Source organism: Bombus flavifrons, chromosome 16 (genome assembly GCF_040668555.2).
Source record: "Bombus flavifrons isolate JBK064 chromosome 16, iyBomFlav1_principal, whole genome shotgun sequence".
Classification (NCBI taxonomy): domain Eukaryota; kingdom Metazoa; phylum Arthropoda; class Insecta; order Hymenoptera; family Apidae; genus Bombus; species Bombus flavifrons.
The window spans coordinates 6983320-7009288 of record NC_138457.1 but is presented as its reverse complement, the minus strand read 5'-3'; the positions used below and the strand labels follow the sequence as shown (position 1 = coordinate 7009288).

General features: G+C 35.4%; 1 protein-coding gene and 2 long non-coding RNA genes across 18 annotated transcripts in view; 1 reads left to right on the top strand and 2 right to left on the bottom strand.

The window, feature by feature from the left end:
* PMCA (plasma membrane calcium-transporting ATPase 3) overlaps positions 1-25969 on the top strand; it is an 88606-nt gene that overhangs the window by 52666 nt on the left and 9971 nt on the right. For 7 of the 16 annotated variants that reach the window (XM_069130321.1, XM_069130313.1, XM_069130316.1 and 4 more), the window contains 2 exons: positions 1010-1142; positions 12579-18413. The exons of 1 other annotated variant lie outside the window; for it this stretch is intronic. In XM_069130321.1, coding sequence (XP_068986422.1) covers positions 1010-1142; positions 12579-13076 — 631 coding nt within the window. In that variant the 3' untranslated portion in view covers positions 13077-18413. Of the gene's footprint in view, positions 1-1009; positions 1143-1527; positions 1699-4158; positions 4228-8452; positions 8538-12578; positions 18414-21694; positions 21764-25969 lie in introns of those variants that run through there. 8 more of the 16 variants (XM_069130328.1, XM_069130327.1, XM_069130330.1 and 5 more) reach the window with 8 other exon arrangements.
* Positions 18684-22512, bottom strand: LOC138188507 (uncharacterized). Its single transcript, XR_011175519.1, has 3 exons — positions 22183-22512; positions 20519-22110; positions 18684-20477 (listed from the first exon to the last, which is right to left on the bottom strand). It is a non-coding gene; the product is annotated as an uncharacterized LOC138188507 (long non-coding RNA).
* On the bottom strand, positions 24222-25933 carry LOC138188508 (uncharacterized). The gene is made up of 2 exons (XR_011175520.1): positions 25303-25933; positions 24222-25001 (listed from the first exon to the last, which is right to left on the bottom strand). It is a non-coding gene; the product is annotated as an uncharacterized LOC138188508 (long non-coding RNA).

Below are 25969 nucleotides of genomic sequence, written 5' to 3'. Positions count from 1 at the left end.
AAAACTGCATTTTATCGCTCACTTTGTCCGCATTGCACCTCACATCGCATCCCCTCGTTCGTTGGCTCATTCTTTTTACACGTCGCAAAACATTTTTTCTTGTATGTGTGTATATATTATTGGCTGTTTCGCAGTTGCAGGTTTCTTCTTTGAATGCGTTTGTTTCGGCGAGAAACGCTCTGCTCACTGGAAGTAAAATTTTCTAGGAAATAGTGGTGATCTTCTGTTTCATGGATTCGAATATTCTAGTGACAAAGAAGATGTATAGCGATGGACGAAAGAAAGTTTAATCTCTGTAAATGTCAATAGCTTTTGTATTAAACATTTTCTACCTTATAGGTAACTGTAATCTATTTCGGGGTATATATTACATTCATTCATTGCTTACGTCAAAATATAATTCCAATTCATACAATTCTGGCCTTTTTCCTATCGTTTGTCTCTTAAACTTTCTTTTGTATATTATCGTAAATGAAAAACGAGGATATAAAATAACGATAGAGAGGAAAGGTGAATGTTTGCTTCCAGTAAATAAGATTTAGTTCATTTACAAAACACAGGATCACATTGAAACCCAAGAGTAGCAATATCTCGTGACTGTGAAACAGCCTGTACGCCTCTCTGTCCGTCTGCTTTCCTTTCTCGGCCACTTCCAATCACCGTTTATGCCACCGTCAGTCGATTTTCCTAAAAAAAAAAAAAAAAAAAAAGAAAGCAAAAATTGAACTAGCTAGCGTCGTCGAATACCGTTAAACAGATAGCGTGATTAGGTATCCAAGCTAAGGAGCGAGGGGAAAAACCATAGAACAGAGAAAATTTTGGGTGCAGTGCGTCGAGGAGCCGGTTCTACGCGTCATCAGTCAGCCAAATAAAAAAAAAAATTTAAAAATCAAAATCAAAGTTTCCCTCTTTAAAAAAAAAAAAAAAAAAACAACCTACTTTGATTATAGACCATGTGTGTAACAGGGATCGAGTGATGAAGAATTGGTTTCATGTTTTTTAAAAACAGATGGGGCCGCGGCCAGCCGGATGATATCGGTGCGATCAATCTCGGAGATGAGAAATTCGACCCTGACTCGGATAAAAAGCCGCGCGCAGGACAAATTCTATGGATCCGTGGTCTAACACGACTACAGACACAGGTAACTATCCCTATCTCTCACTCTCATGTCATCACTCGAAGTCAGCGTTCTCTCGGGTTCCCCTCTCCCCGTCCCCGAGATGAAGTTAAACAATATGAAATTAATATGAGAAAAAAGAATAATAATATAGAATTAACGAGACTACTTGAAATAGCCGCGCACGCGACGCTCCGATTGCTTTCTCTAATTGGCCTTGGACCGACGAGTCTCCCCCGTCGTCCTGGCGTCGATTTTCTAGGTCTTGTTTCATCATCGAATCGGTTGTGTTCAACGTTCTTTGTTGAATCACGTGTATTTTGCCATCGACTATATTACAACGCCCAATATATACCATATCATCGCAGCGACAAGTTGTTCTCTTTTTTAATCATGACCGTGTGCGCAGATTGGCCACTACACTGTGAATGACTCTTCGCAGACAGAGAATCAGGATGAAGAAATGACAAGAGAAACGCTGAAATTAGCCTGGATTTTGCTTGCTACTGATCCCCAGCTGCTTTTCACGTTCATGAGAATTCTCTCTCACACTTTGTGAATTATTTTATTGGAAGAGATGAAGCCATACAAACTCTTCGATTTGTCTAGCAATAGAGGCAGTTAGGATCTAGAATTATGATCAAGTAAGATCCACGTTCACGAACCAGTTTTTCATTGATGTTTTTGAATTCTGAATCTACCATGAAGGAGTATTTACGTGTAATGGTATAGTCTAGGCAGCCACACAGTCAAAAAGTATATACATGTACGTTATATACTTTGTTCCATATATATATATACGTACGTTTTTTAGTTTCTCTCATTTGGTTATTTTTTTTCGTTCGAGACCGTTGTTTACCTTGGTTTGCATTTTCATTTGAGTTCTTTGCCGTGTTACCTCGACGATGCGTACCTTGCGTTTTTGCCCTCTTGATATTGCGATATATCTCGCATTAGCCACAGAAAGAAAGAAAGCTCGACGATCTAAACAAAACATGCGCCCCTTATATTGAGAGTCACATGATTGACTTCGACCCGATTGATCGTCTTCAGGTTGTTTTCCCTATTTCAGTGCTCGTTTCAGCGACTGAATCTTTTTTATGGGGTCTTCTGAAGCTCGTCTAAATTTTTTATAGTCTATTAGGTACCATTTTTTGGCTCTTAACCCTTTATAAGACAAAATAAAATTGAACTGAACGGAACTACGTAGTCTCTTCGAAATAAGTTTATTCAGATACTGAATATTCCTACTTTTAACCAGAATTTAGTTATTTTCCAAGGAAAATGCGTTTAATGTTTATTTGTGTTTTTTTTCAGATAGATTATGTTCCACTTTCTTATAGTTGGCACTGCACCCCTTATAAAGGGTTAACATACTCATTGTATGTAGCAGTCGGTTTCAGTTACTCTTTCCAAAGAGAATATCTTCAAGAAGTGAAAAATATTTGGACACTATAAGCTACAAGTGTTACTATTGCCTCGCTTAACCTCTTCGACATGGTTTTCTCATTCGCAACTTTTTCTTTTACAGAAGAATCTGCTGCTTTTCTCGAATAAAAGACACTTCTATTTCATCGAGATTCAAGCTCGAAGAGGTTAAATCGAAGCACGAGGAAGTCAATTAAGACTTAATTGAACGACTCGAATAATTGACTTTTGCCCATTTCTTAAATACCTACTCGGGTCTCTTGGCATCTGCCACATTAATCGCCCATTTTCAACCAGCTCAGTCAAGAAATCAGCTCCAGTTAGACAAAAATTGCATTGTTTACTTAAGGGCAATGAATATAGTCAGGGATAAGTAAGGCGTAGAGAGCTATAGTAGATCTCTTCTATCTTTGTATTAACTTCAATAACGATTGCCTGATCGTTTATGATCCATAGAGTCCAAGCACGTATTAGATGGCTAGTCACCAGATCTACATAGAAGCAGCACAGATCTGATTATTTAGGACCAACTTATAGTAGTGGTCTAAGTAGTCAATGCTCCATTTCATTAAGTCATATCCTCTTCGTGGACTAGACTTTACTTCTTGCAGTCAGAAATGGCCATAGAACGGAAGGTACAAGTGCCTTCTAGCTCCTTGTAGAGATGAATCTGTAGAATTGTAACTAAGGAATGTAGTACGAAGAAAGTTCATAAGTTTGTTTTCATACGTTTTTGGAATATAAATGTTTTTTTAACCTGAGAACCAGCATTGAGGCTCTCTAAAGAAAAGACTGAGACTCAACTGGGACCATAAAGTGACAGATCTTTTTGTGGATATAAATTTTTTATTAATTTAATGATATATTAGGAAGTTAGTTCTGGACAGTTGGAGAATTGTTCAGCGCTTGAAGACTTAGGAATCGATACCCGAGCGAGAGTCGGAAAGGAAAAACAAACAGCCCTTCGTCGACGACGCCTCTCGTATTTTTCTGTTCCTTTTATTTTCATTCTTTCACTTCTCTCGATGGGAACGGGTTAAGGCTGATGAAGCTAGCGCATACTTGACCAACACCGCGGCTCGTGATGGTGTAAATTACTTATTTTATGCCATCACGATGTTACTTCTGCTATTTTATTGAGAATATCTCTTGACTATGCGACAAGAAATCATCATTGACATTGCAATACCAATTGATTGCGCTTGTTATCTAAGAAGTAATAAAAGAAATTGATGGAATGGTCGCATAATCCAAGGTGCAAAAAGGAAAAAGAGGAGTAAAGTTTGACCGAGATGATTTCCACTTTCTTTATTCTGTTGACTTATACTTCGCTTTCTCTCTTATTTCCTTTCTTCTTACTCTGATAACACTACCTCATGATCTAGCACTGTCATCAACAAAAAAAAAAAAGAAATGATTTTTTTATGAAGCAAGATTCACACATATATACAGATTTAAATCTACACAAGAATATCAATGTGTCTATGTGAAACTGTATATTTTAAGTTACTATAGAAACAAACAAATGAAAGAAAAAGAAACAAAACAAAATACTATAGATACCCACTCAGTTAAGCTAATTATGTAAATTGAATATGTAACCTACTTTCAGACGAGCAATAGAACTCTGGTGCAGAATGTATCTGTGACAGGCAGATCCCCCTCTCAGGATTACTATATGGTTAGTCCGCAAGTCCAATCTCCGCACTGTTTGACCGTTCTTAAATATTAATTCTTTATTATGATTACCATTTGATTACTTTTTTTTCTCGATGGTTTTGTTTTTTTTCTCATTAACCAGTTTGAGTTTTCCTTCTTACTGGTGCTTTCTGTTTGACGTACTTAGTTCCTCTCTTATCCATGCCTATACTTTTCTGCCTCTCTTAATAACTTTTAACATCAACTCAAAGCTTACTTTGATTTACAATTTCTAATTGGTCTTGAAAAATATATTCTAACATATTGCTTTTTTTTTTTTTTTTTTAAGAATTCCATGTTTCCTTCTATTTCAGTTTCATTTTATTCAACCTAAGTTTATCTCTTCCAATTGTTTGCCTCTCCAACGTGTATATCTCTCGCCTGTTTTTCATTCGTCGCAGTTCTGCTTGCAAATCGCAAGCTTCTACTCGCTTCTTTCGCGCAGATCGTGCTATTTTTTAGTTTATTTTTCACGAACACAGCGAGGAGACATACGACCCGTTGGATAATCTTTTTACCCTCTATTTTGCGCTATTGTTTTTTCCCAACTGTATATTTGTATTTCCTACTCTCTGTCCCCTTTCTTTCTTCATGTTATCCGGATTAAAATTTTGTTCCAGTCGGGATCCACATCATCCTCTGCTTGAAGGGAAGAGAGTTCCTCAAACACGTCCAATCCAGCCTCCCTTTTTCAACTTCTAACTTCAGTATTCAATTTTCCTCATAAGTATCTTCATAATATCAGGCATAATATTCAAAGGATTACCTAATCCAGATTTCCTTGATATCTTCCAAATGTTTGAAAAATATTAATATTTAATATCTCTAGAGAAGAATATTTTCTATCTAATAATCATGTGCTTCATCTTGCTTCATTTTGTAGATACAAAGCTTTGAAAACTGCAAATTTTAGAGCTTTGTTACTATGAAATAAAACAGAAGTCGAAGGTTGTTTATTAGATAAGAGATAATCCTATCATTATCCTTTATTGCAATTTTTAAATATTGTAAAGATAATATATACATAGTAATGTAAAGATATATTACTAATCACTATGGTTCTTTTTTAATATAGTCACTTAATAATACTTATCAATTTAATTATTTAACATGTACTTTACTGATGCACTTATTTCTCTTTTATGAATAATTGTGCTTCATAAAAGTACAGTATATATGTATGTATTATTTTTGCACTCAAGCCTAATCTCTTCTCTTCAAGTAAAAAAATACCTTATATGCTTATTTTTATTTACATTGGATATATTTATTTCTTAATTTCTGGTTTCCTGTTTCCATAAAGTAAAAGCCAACCTAATCTTAAAGTTAAACTGGATTTCCTTATCTTCCCAACTTTCACATTTTATGCATCCTTTTGTTTTTTTGTTGTTTTAACTTTATTTTCTTTTCCACTGATTCTAAGGTGTTGCATGCACATCTGTGCGTATGTATGTACGTATATAAGTTGCCCGTATATACGTGTCATACGTAGATATATGTATATATACACACGTGTATGTAAAATGCATCCGCGTATGTGTACGCGTATATGTATGTATATGCGTATATATGTGTGCAGAACACACATACACGCGCGGCAAGGTACGCTTTTGCAATTCTTTCTTTCTTTTCTTTATTTCATTTCATTTTTAAAAACACTGTCGGTCAATCTCCTTAATTATATATACATATATATATATATATATGTATATGTATTCATTGGCAGAATCATCGAAGTGATCTTTATTTTTAGGCGATGTTGAGTTTTATAATGCATTCACTTTTATTAGGTTCTCTTAGAAACATGTTTTTTCTGTTTTAACCCATTATTTCTCTCTTTCTACTTCTTTTATGACACAAGATTTAATTTCAGGAATTGCTCTGTTTATAACTTGTGTTACCAAATGATTCAGTGATTCCTTATGATACAGCAGTCTTTTTCCGTTGAGCATTGAGAATGAATTTTTACGTGTTTTTGCTGTCTGCTTCTAAAGTACCTTTCTTTTCCACTACTTTTTTATCAGACAGAAATTTATCAATAGAAAAATATTTACATAACACAATTATACTCTCAATATGAGAATTCTATATCATGAGGATAAACGTATTTGCCTTTTTTCTTTTCTTTCTTTTTTTTTTTTTTTTTCTTTTGTTTAATAATCTTCTGCCATGAAAGATACATTGGGTATTATACATATATCTACATATATATGTATATGTATATATATGTATATATATACATATATATATTTTGTCACGCTTCAACTATATATTTCCAATCAGTCTATGGTTAATGTAACAAGAACATTCTTCAGTGCCTCATATCTTACTTTACTTTGCTCATTTCTAAAACATTCTTTATTTTGTCCAAAAAAAAGTAGTCTCAGTAACTGAGACAAAGGGGCACAAGGAAAAATTTTCCTATTTATACTCCAATTTAGCACCACCCACACAAGCTGTATCACTTCCATTATTACTATTATATATCTTATAAAGAAAAAGCTACTTGTTTTCCAACAGCTTGCCTCAAGCTCTATTGTTGTCACTGTCACCATCATCATTCTGTATACATATGATAACATATGAGTAACTATCATGCCCGATACAGAACAAAGCAAAGAAAAAAGCAGCTATGATGATTCTGTAACTCTCACAAAGCACAGGCAATCTTTCTCTTTATGGAAGCTTTCCTAAAACTCAAACAATTGTTAATTCACAAGAGATGCACTTACTGAATATAAGCAGCCCCAGAGTACCTTGTACGTGTGCTATGCGTGTGAACTGCATGACCAAGAACTTACGGCAGGAACCTTAAAGATGATACGTATAATATGGACAAACAAAGTGTCAACATCGATTAACAACCACAAGCCAACAACGACACGCTGTTGCATCAGGGAAACAAACAGTATAATAATTATACTCATACATGTGTGTCTACAGCTCTGTGGACACCTGAGGTTCTATTGGCTGATATCTGCTCCTTTTTATTTCTTATTTGTGTTCTTTAATCGTTGCAGTGTGTGCCAGTCTTGCTGTGATATATTATACCATACCACTTAACATTTATATGGTGGATGATACATGGCCATAATGCATCGTGTGTCTCTCGATGTGCGTGTGCTGTTGCGTATATAATGAGATGTACGTGCACAGTTTGTCTGTTTATCTGTCTGTTTGTCTGTGTCTGCTGTGTACACGACAGTCGAAGCTCTTATTGATAAAGAAACCTTCAAGAAAACTGGCAGTTAACTCATACCTGTACATACACACATAAACAATGTCACAAACATATAGGGATTTTTATCGTTTTTTGCAAGCTTGAGGCGGATGTGCATTTATTATACACTTACTTGTACTTTCTTTGGTTAGAAAGGGATGAAGCCTATCAGAGAATAGTCTTTAAGCCAAAGGAAGCTAAGAATGTTTTAATACTTAATGGTCTTGGATTTCAGGAAATCCTTAGAACTGTGAATAATGGAAGAATAATGTTGATATATTGAATATACATTGTTTTGGATGACCTGCTTCGTTGAAAACTTGAAGAATGTTTTATTCATAATTCTAAGAACATCACTACCAGACCACCGATCACATTATTCTGGACTTACAGAACCTGCTGGATATACTTTATTTTTTACTACTTTATTTCACATAAGAAAAACGCTTGCATGTAGCAATTGACCGTTCAACTCTGTTCTATGCAAGCTTTCAAGCTTTGTTGATTCTCTTACACAAAAGGTTCGAGTTACTTTGTATATTGATGAATCTTGAGGTTATTGAGGAAGGTTTTAAGAAGCCAAGAGTAACTTTGCAAATTTAATTAATATCCGAAACATTAAGTTGATTTTTAATACTCAATTCTTCAAGAATATATCCCAAGTGATCTTCGAGCCTCTTGACAACTTGCACGAAGTCTCGAGCCCTCCAGAACTCTACACACGTACACTTTCACGTACACACCTGAAAAAAGACTCATTAAGAAGATAACTGGGAAACTTTTGACTAACGAGAATGAAGAGTCCAGCAACAACAGATACAAAGAAACAGAACTAAAATATAAGATAACGAGACACATATGCCAGTGTAAGCAGGGATTAAAATACTGACGCAAACGCCAAATAAAAAAAAAGACACGCCTAAAACAAGTAACGATACTACGGAGAGAATAGAAATTAAGACTGATGGTATGATTTGTGGTTTGTTAGCCAGCGGAACCCATTCGGGAGACTGAGGTATAACGGGGCGGCAGTCTTGCCCGCCGCCACACTTATCCTGTCGGAGTACAAACAAGTACGTAGCTCACGTAGATCGCCTGCCGTTTATAATACGTTGTATCGTCAATTCTGCCATACGTACGCATACACAGGACGGATCGTCGACGTACGTACGCTGTGCTGAGTGAAACGTCGCCATCGGACCTGTTCTCAATAACCGGTTACATTCACCCTTTCGCTACTTATTATTTGCCACTGAGAAACCAATTTGATAAAAGAGAAGAGTAATTGTAAATTATTCAGAGAATATAAAACATTGTATTGTTTAATGTCGTAGCTGATTTCAAAATACTACAGAATGACAAATATAACTAAAACAGAATAACAAAGAACAACAGATATTTAAGATGTTTAATTTAAGAAGAACACAAAGAAAACAAAAAAGTAATTGTATTTCTATTTTCATATAGGTAACTATTGACTGATAGTTTGCATTTATATTAAAATAAATAAAGAGGTATATGAGCAAAGTTCATTCATAGCGAAAGGCTGGAAAATGTAGAAAATACGAAACTAGATAAAGTTCGAGAAATTATCCAAGGACGAAGGCGACGATTCCTTAGCGCGGATGCAGTGAACGATGTTTCGTTGCACTGTGTTTTTGTGTAGTGGGTGTGAGTTGGTCGGTGGAATCGATGGAAGAGCCTCTTGTGTTGGTAGACCACCGTCAGCCCTCCCCTCTTTTTTCAGTAGTGTATAGCTGTCTGACATGATTGTGTGCTGCGTGTTTTTCCCCCATACTGTATCATTTTCATACTTGTTCATACGATATAATACCGCGACTGTTAGCACCAAAGAAAAAAGATACAAGAAAAACAAAAAAGCATTCTTTTTTCATGGCGGCCGTGTGGAACTTGTTTTTAACTAAACACGACCATCCCTCTTTTGGTATCGTACGTACACTCGCACGAGGACTATAGAACTGCCTCGACGAGAGAGGCAATCTTGTCCAGCTTTTTTAAAAAGCTCTGCCTGGTCGAGCGGAGATTCTTCCTCCTTGCTGCTTGCGTTTTCTGTTTGTGTTTGTCTCTCTCCCCCGCATTGTGTCTTTGGCGAAGGATCTCAGATCCAGCACCCCGTGAAAAGTCTTCTTTTAGAACGTGTTTACAAGCGTGTAATACCGTGATAACCAACTTTTGCCTTTTTGTTTTTACAGATTAACCCTAGGAAGACATTTCACGGCGTGTTATTGTCTGAAAACCACCTACAGTCTCTTCAATCTCCTATCAAAATATGGTTTCTTCAACCTCTCTCGTGAACGAATGTGTTTCTCAGCTTTTCTCAGTCTCATATGATTCCTTGCCTTTTCCTGTGCCATCTGCTGCTCGTGGCTGGGTCATTGTATCTAATTGCAGTTGGACTTACTTCCCTTTGTTGCTTCACTCTTTACTGAGGATCTGTACTGTATGTGTCAGCCTACAGTTGTTGGTGAAAGTGAACACTTCTTGCTTAAATTTTTTTTGAAAGTTTGTTCTTTTTCTAGTTGAAATCGATAAACTTGAAGATTGGTGGATATTATGTTGAGACATAAATCAACAGCAGGATTTAGATCCTACTTAGATAGTAGGTACGAAGATTCAAAGCAAGAGTGAAGTAAAAGTGAAAGAAAAATTATCATTTGATTTGTGGATTACTTGATTTATGGCTTTGGAATCAAGTACACTTGAATCCTAAAGAAAGTTCATGGCATGTTCACTTCTCTGCAGCTTCAAGGAGACACTGTGTACTTGAATCATCAGTTTCTAAGCTGCAAAAGGAAATAACTTATCCGAAAGCAATGATAACCCTACACAGATGTGGCATATGGCATTCCTCTGTATAAATCCGTTTAATTTGTTTCTTTGACGCGGTATGCGAGTGTGCGTGTGCACGATTGCTCACGTTTGCATCGATTTTGTGTTTGCCCAATCTCTAACACGGTGTTGCGCGCAAGTGGCATAGAAAGGTTGAGTTTGTTTGGCAATGGTTTGTGCGTTCTAAACCAGATAAAAAAAAAAGGGTTTCGTCAAAACAGGAGCTTCTAGTGGCTACAATTACTATAATTATGATGTATTGTAACTGCTATTATAATTGCCGGCATGTAAATCGTCCTGATATCTCCACGTTCTCAAACGAACGTATCTCAAATTCATCAAACTGGATTGCGCATCTTTGACTCTAATTTTCTAATGACTAAATCTCAATACCGCACGGTGCGCCCTATAGTGAACTTGGAATTCTCCAAGGCAATCTATTTTAGGATTCAATTACCAGCAGAATATGTCTATTTAAGCAAAAGAATGGTGCACTAAGGCATTATCCCGTTTATAGTATTCCAAAGTCAGGAAATATGCAACTATTATCAGAGTTCAAATACTGAACATGAATAGATCCATTTTCAGTGCTATTTTGGGTATATGTTGAGACTAAAGAATCATAAGTCTCGAACAGTCCAGGTTTCTAATTACTCTGCTGATTATAAAGATTGTACTGATAGAGTCATTAGACTCAAAGGAATGTAAGAACGTAGAATAAGCTTATGGATTATTGCTTGTTATTTAAAACAAGCAAACAACTTTATATATTAATTCATAAAGTAAACAATTTGTATTTGGTATCCAGAAGAGAGAGAAACTTGAATCTGCACAAAAAGATTCCTTAAAGGAATCAGTTAATCGTCATAAATGTGGAATGCAAAGTTATTTGAGTAGCATGATCACAAGAAATTAGTATAAAGTCACAACAATTCACCAGAATGCTCTCTAATTTATAGAACTTTCCTTTCATTTCTATCTTCTTCTCTTTCTCTTCCTCTTTCTCTTCAGAATGTATACACACTCTTTGCTACACTGTTGTACACTGTGTCTCTTTGTCGCTATTTTTATCTTAACTTTCAATTCCCTACGCTTGACTCTCTCCTCACGGTCGCGGTTCAAGCGTGTGCTTCATCAAAACTAGCCTCCATTGTCCAGCTCTTGGTTCAAGATTTATCATTTCTAATTGACCACTAGGAAGGCGTTTTTAATATTTCCAAGACACCAAATTTCTTATTCGAATAAGGAATTTCATGCTATCCCAAATTGTTTCAGCAACCTGACATCTTTATTTTCATCCTTGAGAATTTTCATCCTATTACTTTGGTTCAGGACACATTTAAACCAAAGATCTTTCTGTGAGTATCATCCTAATTTTTGTATACCATTGTAACTGGACTTTGGCGGTGAAAATAAAATCCAATGAAATGATCCATTCGATGTCCATCGTGTTTACTTTTAGAAGAGGCCAACTGATCAGAAGTAAGATGCGAAGATGATTCTGCTTTTAGAAATCTGTTGTTTGGTGTTTAGAATCAGCTTACCTAAGTGCAGGTGTAATCTAGTAGTACTCTCTGAGTCTGTGAGATGAGAACTAGACTCGTCCAGTCAGATTCGTTCTTATTGAGAAAGAATTGAGTTGTTACGATGATACGTAGTGAAGCAAAGAATTCCTGATTATTTTTATTTTGGTCCCTTTGAATACTCCCACGGCTTTTAGCCAGAATAAATAGGTACGCACAGTAAATATAGATGCGCGCATGTACGCTTGGCGATAGAGCCATGCCCCAGAACGCAATCATTTAAGTCTGAATTCGGGTGAAATGCAACCAGGTCCACGACGAAGAGAACAACCCATCAGTGTATGCACACGAGACATATACATATATACAACTACACGAACATCACACGATTAGAGAAAATCCTATAGAGCTGTACACCCAAATTATCCCCGCAAGAGAACCGGGTGTCTCTCCCTGTGATTAAAGGGAGAGAGGGAAAGCACAAATATACACATCTATAGACCAACAACTGAGTAATCATAAAGCTCCACCAAAATTGAGAAAAGTATATGTATATATATACACGTATATTATCTGTGTATATATGTATATATATATAGAGAGAGAGAAAGGACAATCTACATGAAAAACATATGATGTTTGACACACACAAATTGAGATAAATACAAGTATGACGTGCTTGTGTGTCGCTAGCTTGCCTCCTCGCTTCCTGATAGAACATCCTCTTCCCTATTTTTACAGCTACGAGTAATAAGAGCGTTCAAGTCGACTCTGGAAGATTTGGAGGAGCGTCGCTCTGTCCATAGTTTACACAGCTTACACAGTATGCGCAGCTCACGCAGCCACACCGGGCCCCGACCACTATCTGACTTCACATACATTGACGAAGACCCGACAAACACCGCGCTGAACGCCAGCAAGGGCAATTTGCCGAACAAAACCGCCGACCAGGACCACACAGCCGCCAGGATGAACAGCTCTACGTCGCCGTTGCTGCTCAGCGTCACGGGATCGGGGAACGCATACAACCACCATCATAATACCACCATAAACACCACCAATGACAATAGATCCTCGTCCAATAGCGCCCTAAACCAGGCCCAACAACCCAACCATACGCAGATGCAGAGTAACAACAACAGCAACAGAGACAGCAACACAGGAAACTCCCTGCTTCTCAGCTCCAATAATCTGGCCCTCCCGGAATTGACGAAGCTCGTGCATGAAACCAGCATTTAAAAGGCAGCTTTGCGTGTCACCACTGTACATCCACAAATTCTGCCCTTTTCTCTCGTCATGATTATTACTCTCACTTCACCCTCTTGTTTCTTTCCTCTATAACATAGTCATGAATCGTTTTTTCATTTATACTCTTTTTGTATTTCCATTTCAATCCTCTCTTTCTCTTACTCTATGTTTTAACTAGGAGTCAGAACACTGTCCTCGGTCCTAGACCATCTGCCAATTTTGGTTCTTGCCCGAGCCACTGTTTTGTGGCAAGACACGTTCATAAGTTTTCTTCTCTTGTTCAGCTACTTACTTATGGTAGTCATTTAAAATGATAATCAATAACCGGGTCGTAGATTTTCATTCATGATTTTTTGATGGCTGGTAGCTTCAAAGGACTAGCAAATTAACTCCCACCTACCATTGTTAAACTTCTTTTCTATATATGTCGTCTTTTTTCTTCTCTTTTTTCTACTTCTTACAAGTACAATTCATAGAATCGTCGTGCGGGTTTTGTTGTCTATTTTATAGATATTTTATCTATCTGTTCTCTGTGTCTACGTTGGAAGCCATAAGGTATTAACTCCTTGTCAGTTGCAGACTGACTCGTAGTGGATTTTTCTTATTCTCTGCATTTTACTGTCCCTTCTCTTGCATCGAAAGTACTTCAACTTGTTATCAAGGTTTTACTTTTTCTTAAAGTTAGGTTTTTCATATTTCATTATAATTTTTATTCTAGCTCTCACAAGTGATTGCTTTTTATCCGAGAGACCACTGGATTCTCCATAGTACCTTCATTCCTGCTGTCTTCTCTCCAAGGAAGAGCGTTTTTATTCCAAGACATGATCTATCCTCTTCTTCTTTCTTTTCTTCTCCTTTTTTCTCCTACGGAGTTAGAACGAAATGCTCCTTTTATTAAAGATGTTCGAAACAGTCAGGTGTCGCTTCTTTCGAATTCTGGGAGAAAGAGAGAGCTGCAAGTACTTAAGGTTCGTTTTGAAAACAGAGGCCTGTTCAGCCTGTCCGTCCGAGCTTCTTCACGAGGCGGCCCAATTCATCGGCTCTAGAAATGTTTGTTCAGCCTCTTTCATGTTCCTCCTTAGGAAACCGAGCACAGAAAACGAGACAAACAATTTACGTTCAATCAAAGTCATTATTCTACTTTAACATCAATCAAAATGAAACTTCAGAAATTAAAGATTGCTTGAGATTCCTCCATTTAATAGAAATTGTTATTACTTCATAAATTAAACTATATTAAATATTTTAATTAATTTTCGGAAAATATATTTATTGTATAAATGGATGTATATATATATATATATATATATATATATATATATAAAAGAAATAATGTAAGATGGAGGAATCTGGAACTTACTATTCATGCATTTAATGTTCCCTGTGTCAACAAGTGTCTTCACTCTTCTATTGTATACATTCGCTCATATTTTTGTGCGTTAAACTTCGTGTGTTTTATTTAAAGCATTTTAAGTTCAGTGTGCAACAGACAATGCCTGATAATAATCCATTAAAATGTTAGACTGGCTGCCTACTGTCTGCGTGCACGTCGGTCCGGCTTAAATGTTTGCTTGCTTGACTAATATCTTTTCACACACCGTTCATTCGTCATTTACATTACCCTATTCGCCTACTTAACTTTCATGGAACTTGATTCAAACATATCAGAACAGTTTTCATCCATTTCTGTCAGTAGAAGCAATTCCATTTGATTTTCATAAGAATATTACTTTATATATAAAATACTCCGTCAGGGTGAGTTGAAAGATGCATTGGTCTCTTTTGGAATCTTCCCAAAGTCTGTTGTTTTAACAGAAAATGTACTTATCTTTTCTCCAGAAGCCTGTATATATAGAGACCATTATTGTCTATCATAAAAATGAGCTTCTATAATCAGAGAAAAATTGATAGCTGTTTTATTCATTTCATTCTGTTTTAAGGATCAATTAGGAAGCATAACGTATCATCAAGACCTAACACATTTGACTTGTTCATCGTCACTATCTAATGTTCATTTAGGAAATCGTACAGGGTGTTTATAAAGTCTGTGTTCTTTCATACCATATATTAAGCTTTTGTACAATTATCAGGAATCCTATTGTCTTGTCTTTGTCTGTTTGATTCCACTGTGAAATGTAGTGAAGAAAGCTGCGTCCAGAATTATTAAATCAGTGTCATCTGTCAAGCTTGGTGGTGCATGATGATATTGATATCATACTGTGCTTAAAATAAATTGGAGATTAAAGCAACGTGAAATTCTTAAAATTATTTAATGAAATAGAGTTTCCGATGAGATTTTGAGCGGAGTATAATATAAAATTAAATAAAGACAAATTATATAGATGGAAAAAGCTGTATTTGCAAGGATAATTCAAGGACTTTGAAGACATTAAATTGAGTTTTTAATTGACAAATATACTCATAATTCTATTATTAAGCAATTTATATGGTATTCTAATTAATAATCCACCAAAATGATAAATATTCAAAAGTTTCAAGGATTTCAGCAGTAGATCAAGACTCCATAAACACTCTGTACATACTGCAATATTTCACTTTCGCATCTGAGGGGAATCTTTCTGTAGCTCGGTTTCTCTAGAACCTGTGTCTCCGTGAGTCACCCAAACAGGTTTTCAAATACGTGGGACAATGTCAGAGCATGGTAAATCAAGAAAACAGAGCTAGCAGTCATGAGACAATCGATTTATAGGCCGCCATAGTCCGCCAATAGAATCACGAAGAGCACGATTCATTTCTTTTCTCAATTCAAAAGCACAAAGGACCTACCGAGGAGCAATCAATGGAACGACAATGGCAAAAGGAAGTACTTAATCGTGAGATCGGATCTCGTCGCTGTCCTCTTCTCCCTCCTAGCTTCTTCTCTTATTCAGGAGCATGATAAAATCTTGATTCGTCTATTTTGGAACATGGATAGCTGGACAATTGAAAAGATTCAATGTTGTAAGTTTTTAATTCATGACAAGAAAGTATTTAAATATACATTTTGTATTGTGTATTTATAAATTCTAATTTATTTTGATTTTTATGTTATGAAACATTGGAAAATTATTATGCTATGAGACGGAAGAAAGTCAAAAGTTATAAGGAAGTTCTGAAAGGAGGGATCAAGGTTTCATTGAGGAATTGTATCATAAGCTATCAGTAACATGATCGGCAGGGATCAGAATTTCTTTTGCGCTCGGATAGCGAACGAGAAACGAGGCAAACTTACTTTTTAATCCGATTCAGATCGACGGATAGAGTCATATAGTCAGTTTATCTATTCCATTTTGTAATCTCTTAAAACGTTTCGCGCACCAGGTGTGTGTCAATGTGAAACACATCGACTTAAAAGCCGATATCCACTGCCAGGATTGCGAGAGAAACGAAAAATGAAGCAGAAAAGCCAAGGGAAAAAAGGAAAGACTATGATATTAATATTTCGTGAAAGAGCTGTAAAAGCGAGAAAGGAGAAAACAACTACTCAGCGTTAGGTCTTCTCTCCTGGTTGCGATGATGAGTCATAACATCACCGATCAAAAGTAACCACGTTACTGGTGGATAGTTTAGAAAAATCCTTCTCGTGAAACTACCCAGTTTAAATTCCAGTTGCGTTGGTGAAATACCAGATTATTCTGTACATAGTATTCTATTGCAACTAAGCTCTGCTGGACTACTGGTTCTATAAAACGTGTTTCTGGTACTATTTTAACTACCCATGCATAGAGTGGGACGTTGGAAGAAGTTAAAGACTTGAAAAACTCGAATCTGAAAGCTTGAATTTTAATGCATCGCAGTGTGCTATCAATTCATTGATGGCTATACAAAAATTTACACGAACTGCGATACATTAAAATGTTAAATAAAATCTCTTTTATAAGAAATATACATATATATATATTGTACGGTTATATCGAACGTTTTATTCTAACCGCTGTACATAAATCTGCCTCTTTTATGCTGGTTTTATTTTCACATGATCATCTGTCTCATTGATACATAGAACAGAAAGATCTACTTTGTTCATGGGGCATATTCGAGTTCTTCTAGAAAAAAAGGTTCAACTTCCAAATGTTCCAATTGTGGAGTTCAAGTTGTCTTGTTCTTATCTCTTATCCATTTCTATGTTAGGGTTCTCTGTCGTGATTCACCTGTTTGATTCGGGCTAGAAATCACTGCACATTAAATACATACACAGATTAAAGAAAATCTGTGGCACGTTGTGAAAAAAGGAAGGAACAGACGAACTTTGGTGTATTTGCAAATCATCATTGTCAAGGGATTATCTGTCTAATGCAGGCTACAAATGTTTTTATGCAAATAACAATGAGAGAAAATATGTTGCAATCGGGAGAAGACGTTCAGTTTTACATATTGACGCATTAAAATTAGTTTATTATACGGGAATGATGAAAATGATTGACTACCAATTATAACGATACACGTAGAGAATATAATATATATATATATATATTAATTTTTAATTAATTATTATTAGCGACTATTATTATTATTATTGTTATTATATAAAATAAAGTTTAAGACACGTTATCCGAATGTTATATTTGATTGAAACCGGTCAGCAGAGGGTGCATGAACATTCTTAGGTATATCTTTAGTATATTGGATTTTCTCTTCTTTCTTTCATGTCGCAAAAAATTATGTGTATTACGGTCGTTTTCACTGTGATATTAAACCTCTGCATTCACATTCTTTATACAAAATGTGTGATTATATTTAATGCGACAAATTTGTTCTATACCTGATTAAATATGACATAAAAGATGTTGAAGTACATGTACATACATACTGCGTCATAATGTTTCATTCTATTTGATAGTGCGTAAATACTCAGTGTTATATAAGTTCTCTTTAAATTATTTCTTACCTTGAAGAGAATTTTCTTTGTGATCCAGTATTCAATATAGAAAATAAGTGGAGAGACAAATGAAGCTGTAAGATTTCTTTAAGTTCTTGTATATGAGTGATACTTGGGAGTTTCATTCCAAGAAAAATTCAAAAAGGAAAAAGAAAGGATTATGACAATGATAGACTATTAAGTAAAATATAATGAAATAATAGTTATTATTAAGAAAATAACAAGTTCAAATAGTTAGCGTAATTGTAAATATTGTGAAATTAATTTAACTAAACTATTGCAGAGGATTAATTATTCGATTTTATAGTTCATTAATCCCTCTACTGAACGGAGAAAATAAGAGCGCGCGTCATAGAAGTCCGTTTCTCGATTCGCGTCTTTATAAATGGAAAAAACAAATCTGCACAATGACTTGGTGAATAAAAGTAAATAGTGATTCTTAAAGGCAACCAATGCTGGTCCATGTGCATTTTTCTATGAAAATCTTTCTCCCATGTGGGTTATTTTCTATCCAATTATTATATATATATCTATAACTAAACTACTTACTCTTCAAGCGATGCCATAATATTTCTATTTTTTTACTCACTATAGCCAAACTTCTATATGTCTTTTCATATTATTCTCAGCGTAATAGAAAGTATTAGGAGTCTTATCAGAATCAGAAAGAACACTGTGAAAGAGACTTCAATGAAAGTTTTTTATTTTGTTCACTTCTTATTGGTATTGTAACTTACACTGTATCTGCTTGCACTTTGTAAAACTCTACAACTCAACATGAGTCCACTTTGTCTATATTGAGCCTTGTTTTTGATCTGAATCTTTCAGACCAAAGAAGTATGAAAGTCTGCATTCTGATTAACTTCTTAGGCACTGCATTTCCTTAACTATCTCATTATATGAGAGATCAAGGATGAATGTAGAGAAATTAAGAGAATTTGAAATGAAGATGAGTGCCTGAAAAGGTTGCGTTTTATTAAGTATAAGATGAGAAAATTACTTAAGATTGTCCACTGTATGCTCACACTGAAAAAAGCATTTCTGTGGTTTCTATGCATTGCTTGCGTTAAACCGTATTCTGCTGCACGAATACACGATGTTCCTTCACGGTCGAGGAAATGAAAAGTGCAAAGTACTCAACTGCTTTTAATGTCCATCTTCTCCTCAGAGATTTTTCTCAACGATAGAAAAAAAATAAGTTGCGAGCTTGTCAAAGCAGGCTCATCTAATGAAAATAAATTTCTGCTTTCTCCGTCTGACATAATAAGTACATATATTTTTCCCAATTGTCAATCTCTCTATTCGCATTGAAAAAATAATGGTTGTATCACCAATGCCATGTGAAGCTTCGAAACAAATGCATTTCCGGAAAGGTACTCAAGAGCACTGTTTCCGGCTGTGAACCAAGGCACATCAGCTTTCACTTTATTCTGTTTTTCCTCACGCTCACCTAACATTTCTGTTCGTATGTTTCGTAAGTCACCACTCTCGCTCGTAAATCGATTTATTTTACGGGGATTCCAGAGCCTGATTTTATTTTCAAAGACCGTACTAATGCTTTTGCACTTTGTAATACAATAAAAAGAAGAAAAAATCAGTCGATGGAATCCTGCACGGCAGATCAGTTATTAAACGTATCACTAAGATACGTCTAATTAATTCTATCCTAGAGTTCTCAAATGTTGGTTCTTCAAGGTCATTTTCGAGTAGTCACCCCCCACTTTTATGGCGTAACACGTAACTGAGCCACTTGCGGTGTAAAATTCCCCAGGAAGGAGAGAAATACCTTTGTTTCAGAGTGTGAGCACTAAATTAAAGTAATGGTGTCAAAACTTTATTCGCAAGTTGACTGTTACAGTTCTTTTGAAAAATTATATCTTATAAAAATTATATATTATAATGATAGAGGAATTTGTTATACATAAATATATTTGAGGCATCCCCAGGTTTAACAGTCAAACCTTGTCAGTACTCTCTATGGATATAATCAAACAGAGGATATTATATAAATATAAATCATTTGAAGGTATATTTAGAAGTCCTGCTACTAGTGGACAGCACTGTAATCGAGGTTACTCTTCGATGGCCTTAAGACACTAATGTACAGGAACTCTAATATAGAATATTTGGCTGAACGTTTTGGGACATACCGAATTTGTGATCCTTTTTCACAACATATGATAAGCTTTTAGCGAGTAGAATTAAAAATCCTCAGTTCTAAGACGCGGATATCATTGTTTTGTGAGATATATAAACAAAATCCTGATTGATATTGTTTGTAGACACAAATGGAGGTAACCGTAGCTAGCTAGACTGGGTAAAGTAATTCTAGACTACGGTTAGTGGAATGCACGCAAACTTAACGGATATACAATCTCAGTTTTTTTCGAAAACGGAGCTCTATATGAATAACTCGTAATAACGTAACTAATATTTTTAAATTCTACTCACCAAAAAGTATCATACATTATTAAAAAAGTGACAGATTTGATGCACTCCAAAACGAAGTTAAACTTAATATTTCACTGCGGTCCATCTGACTACTCCTTCTTACTACTAGCTGGTACTGTGCCAGTCATTGATTATTCTACTGTAGACTACTTTGTTACTAAACGTCACGGTGTTCTATATTCAACTAAACACGCGGTACTCTACTGGGATGCATACAACTAGATGCGCAGTACTCTACTATGTTTAAGATTGAGTCTGTACGGAACTTTCTAAACTCTAATCTCGGATTTATTCTACTCACTCATTGTCCTAAACTTTCACCATTTCGTGACACTATTCAGAAGATACTCTATTATTACTTCATGTAATAAAGATCATTGTTATATATGCGTGCCTTTGTAACTCACTGGGTAGGTTTCGAGAAGTTCGAAGTGCAGAGATAAGTGGAATCTATGAAACTCGTCTCTCACTGGGCTAATTAATTAATTTGTCACTGTAATAGGATTCATTCGTCGTAGGATTTTCACCTGTTAAGTTAATATCAACAAACAATAGAACAAGAGAAATACATACATTGCTAGGCATTTCTTACAACAGTTTTCGTTTAGAAATGATAAATGGAAAACATATCGTACGAGGGTGTATATCTTCAAGGATATTATATCTTACGTTGCATGTATGAGCTATTCTCGGTTTCCACTTATGAATCTCTGTTATCTTTTTTATTTCCTTTTTCCATATACTTCGTGCGATCGAGTGCCGCGAGTTTTACACATCCAATGATATTCACGCGAATAACATATACATAATGATTATACATAACCAGCAGGTCACCACTTTTAAGTGTACTTCTTTCTCAATAGTTATTGATGATCAGGCACTTTTTAGCTTCACTATCTCTAAATATCTGTTTCTGTTGTAAATACTCCTTACAAAACACCAAACAAAGTAGTTTCTAAAATAGTAAATTGGTATCCTGGAGGCCAGTTCAATCGTTTCTCGTATAATCTGCTAAACAAAATTTCCATGAGGGATGGTAACTATAAATATAGCTTTGGATTTATTCCTAGGGAAATTTCAAAGAGATAATTTCATCAGTTAAAAGGTGCCTATAGGCAGAGAGCGTGGTGTTATTCAATACCGGGACAAAGGTTCAGGAATGTTAAAAAAGAATTACTTTTTTTAGTACATCAATATTTCGAGAAATGGTGTACTGTTAAGTGCATTAACTGCTCGTTGTATCCAGTTATAACCATGATATTATCCTTTACTCTTGAAGGTAATAGGTGGCGAGTTGCAGGAACGTTTGATACCAGTACCCTACAGCAAGAGTTCGACAGACCAAGCTGTAAGCGCTCCTCTCTGCTCTATCTTTCACACTTTCGCTAGATCTTTATCTTATTTCTATCTGTCTGTCTGTCTGTCTGTCTGTCTGTCTGTAACTGTCTACTGTAACTGTTTTTACTTTATGTTCACACACATATACACATAACATATACATACAGGCATACTTTTACACAGACATACATACATACAGAATTTCTATCTCTGTCTAATACTATCTCTTTCTCTCTGTTTCTTTCACACGCTTTTCGTTTTACACGCATTCTTTCTACCCCTTTTGTCTTCTATTTTTATTTTATAAGTTGGTATTGCTAATCTTTCCTAGCCTTTTCATTTTCCTTCTGACTCAATCTAAAATAAACAAAATTTTATTAATTATAAGATTTCTTTTACTATCTTTAAAAGAGATGTGATAAAAGTTACCAGAAATCTTAAGCAATGGAAAGGTTAGGGATGTTTTTTACTTGTGGTACATATCGACAGGTCCCTATTTTCCCTTTTTCTCGCTGATTTATGCGTCTGCGACATCCTCTAGTCACGTATGAATCTCCCCTAATGCACACACACAACCATAGAACACTTCTATGATAGCGCGCGTGCGCACGAGCTATTGTTTGGCCGCTTCTGTTTCTCAAACTATTTCTCTTTCTTTGTGGATCTCGACACCTGGTGACATTTGATTACAAGTTAATTTCTTTTATTTTAAATACTAGATGTTTGAAATTAGTTTTAATAGACTATGTTCTAGAACTGCTTCAGTTAGATTTGTAAGTAATTAGGGACGCACAGTATCCGTTTTACAAAAAACGTAGCACTTCGTTTCCATTAGTAACAACTATAAAGTTATTAGTACTATATCTGTTCATTATAGTAAATATATATAGCAATAGCTTTATTTTAAATTAACTAATGACAACTTTGTTAATCACTACGCACGTTAAATACTATTTACATGAAAAAATAATTGTTACTAAAACTATTATCACTAAGATACTATTATAATTTTGGGGATTTCACAAAATATCACTATATTTTGTGAAAAGAGTTCCATCAGAGATCACCACTGGTGTCGAGAACTTACTATTGCTTATCGATAGATCGATAACAAAGAATTCCTCTTAACCTTTTCAGTGGCACGCTGCATTTTTGCGCTCTGTTACTTCGTATTTCACGATTTTACCCTGTTTTTTTCCATGTCTTCGAAAATTATAGAAATTGCGATAAATCAATCGGTCTTTCTCGTTTCGATAAAAGACAATATTTAATAAACCTAAGATAAAAATACAATTCATTAATATACCAGAAATAGCTAGAACTATGAACATTATTACATTTGAAATACTACTAAATATTCTCTGGAAACAAGATCTAGTAAGATCTAAAATAATATTTTAGAATTTGCTTTTAGTAACAAACAAATTTATTAAAAATTACTAAAATATTTATGAAAATGAGATAATCAAATATAATCGGAAATTTTTCATCCAAATGAAATTCTTTGTTGCGACATTCATTGATAATGGACATAGCTTGATCTAGATCTTTCTTTTATTGCTTGACAGGGATATTTTCCCTAATTTTACAGGACATTTGTCCATCCTTTTGAATAGATCTGAATTAAACATCTGCTATTTAATCAGTACCATTTGCTGCCCTGATAACCTCAAGGGCTCATCTTCTTTGTACTTCGCAAACATTTTGCTGACCTGTCGGCTAACTATGCTTACATGCAAGCAAATAGTACCATACCTTTGATTGCATTTATGATACGACGTGGTTCGCGTAACTTCATCATCTCTTTTGTCGATTCTACTATTTTGTTTACAGAAAATGGTCACTATGATAAAGTTGACTGAACCAATGTACTTCGATCGAATATTAACTTCAAGTGTCGCTTACAATATGGCCGCAGAAGTTGGCCAATAGAAACTTTCAAACGAAAGTCAATGTACTATTACATAACACATTCACATTTTTTCATGATCCATACTTTTATTCACACGATCCACGTCGTGTTCGCAGGCACGTTATTAATGTTCCATGCATTACGACTATACCACGTGTTTTATAGTACATTTAATATAATTACATTTTTCCTAAGTGAACGTATTTCCGGTCGTTATGTATAGAACACAGATCCACAAATCTTTCAAATTACAGTCCCTGGCAAAGCGGTGTGCGATTTGTATGTACTCCTTTGCAATACTGGATATCTTTATTCATGCAAGTTGGCTGTCCTGTGAAGGATCCTTAAAAATGACTCTTTTTCTGAAAGTTTAACGCTATGATTAGCTTACAAGATAGTTTCTACAGTCGAATTATACAAAGAATTATTTTTTTCTCTGGATACTCGATACCGATCGATCGTCAAAATAGAGAAACGAAGATTCACCTTTGTAGAGTATCAGATAGAATTTTTGTTAGCTCATAAATAATTCTCCAATTCAGGGTCAATTAATATCTTCTTTTTTTTTTTTTTTTTTTTTTTGTTGAATAATTTATAATGTAATCGAGCGATATATGGTTGATTTTAGTACCTCTCTGATGATCTTCAAAGACGTGTTACGGTTTCTTTTTGAACTGATTGAAAGATCCTTCTTTACTTCTCTTTGCCACCATTCACCTTCTCTCTCTGTTTTGTAATAAGTTTGTACACTCTGGCTGATCTTAGCGGCACGATTGATGCGACTTCCCTCCATTTCGTCATTACTTATCAGCTGTCGATAAGTTTGCGTACTTTACCAACATACCAATTCCTTCAAGCTTTTGCAACAATCAAAAAGAGACAAGAATTAATCTTCTTCTTATCTCACTGCTATTTTTGTACCAACTTCAAAAAGGGTAAATTTAACCTTACTAGCGTGTCTCTCTCTATATATAATTATGAGCGGGCGTCTACGTAATTCAGTAATGAGAGTAAAGAGGGCAGACGCTTCGTTCGTGAAGCGGGGAATCACCAGACCATGTGTACTGACCTGTGAGCTGCTTAGAACTGAAAAGTCGAAAAAAAAGAAAAATGACGAACTGAAAAACACTAATTCAATGGGATGATCGTTGTCTCCCTGTGGAGGGGAGAATCGTTGATCAGCAGAGCGCATTGCGTGGTATAGCATGCATGTTTAAAGTACCAGAGAAACACATTATCTAAACCGGATATTCGACCAGGTTAAAGAGTCTGACTGTCTGCCTGGTTAGGGGACCTCTCTCCACGGCGCATCGTGTAAGTATTCCCTCAATGTTTTCTGTCAAACAACAATAAAAAAAAGCAATCAGAAATGATTTAAGAAAAAAGAGAATCTTGAAAAAATGAATTATAATATACACAGTGAATCATTAACGCGACACATTTTCCTGCCACCTCCATGAAAATGCAAGAAAGGAAGGAAGAAAAAAAAGAAAGAGAGATTTATTCTATGTATATATATATATTTGGTATTACTGTTATATATATATATATATATATATATATATGTATATATATATATATATAGAATATATTGTGATATATTTATATCGAGAAAAATAATAAAATAAACAAGTTACCTCTCGCGAGTGTTTTCAGATGGGGGTTGTTCTTTTTCCATCCGGGGGTAAATTTTTTGGCTAATTTGGATATAGCAATGTTCATCGGTTACGTGATACTACGCCAATGCATGCTAAGTTCTTGCAGTATGCAATCTGTCACGCTGTATTACAGCTCACCAAACGATGCAAGTGTATATGCGTGGAATTCCAATTTTCTTTCTTTTTTTTCTATCGCTATATTGGTATTAAAAGCGTCCTACCAGCCTCAAGACGCGTATACTTTTGGACAGTGTGTTTTTTGCCAAAAACGTAGTATCTGTGTTGGCTTTGTTTAGAATAGCTTTATAAAGGACTCAACGATTTTTGTTTTTTTTTTTTGCCACTTTTTTCAAACAGAGGGATCTCTGATATAGACATAGTTGAGATTACGCTTAACGTAAGCTGGAGGTGAAGACGCTTTTCAGCCTCGCATATCCGCTTCCTGCATCGATGATCGCGCGTTGTCTGAAGCAGTAGTCGATCTTGTTACCAAAATGGAATATGGAAACGAGATACAGTGGAGGACTCCACGATCGACAGGTGCATGTGGTGTTGCGTGACATTGCAAGTATAATTTGAGGTGCTGACGTCTATGGGTCGTGGAATTAATTATTCTGTTGGAAGAAACAGGGAAAATAAGGAGAAA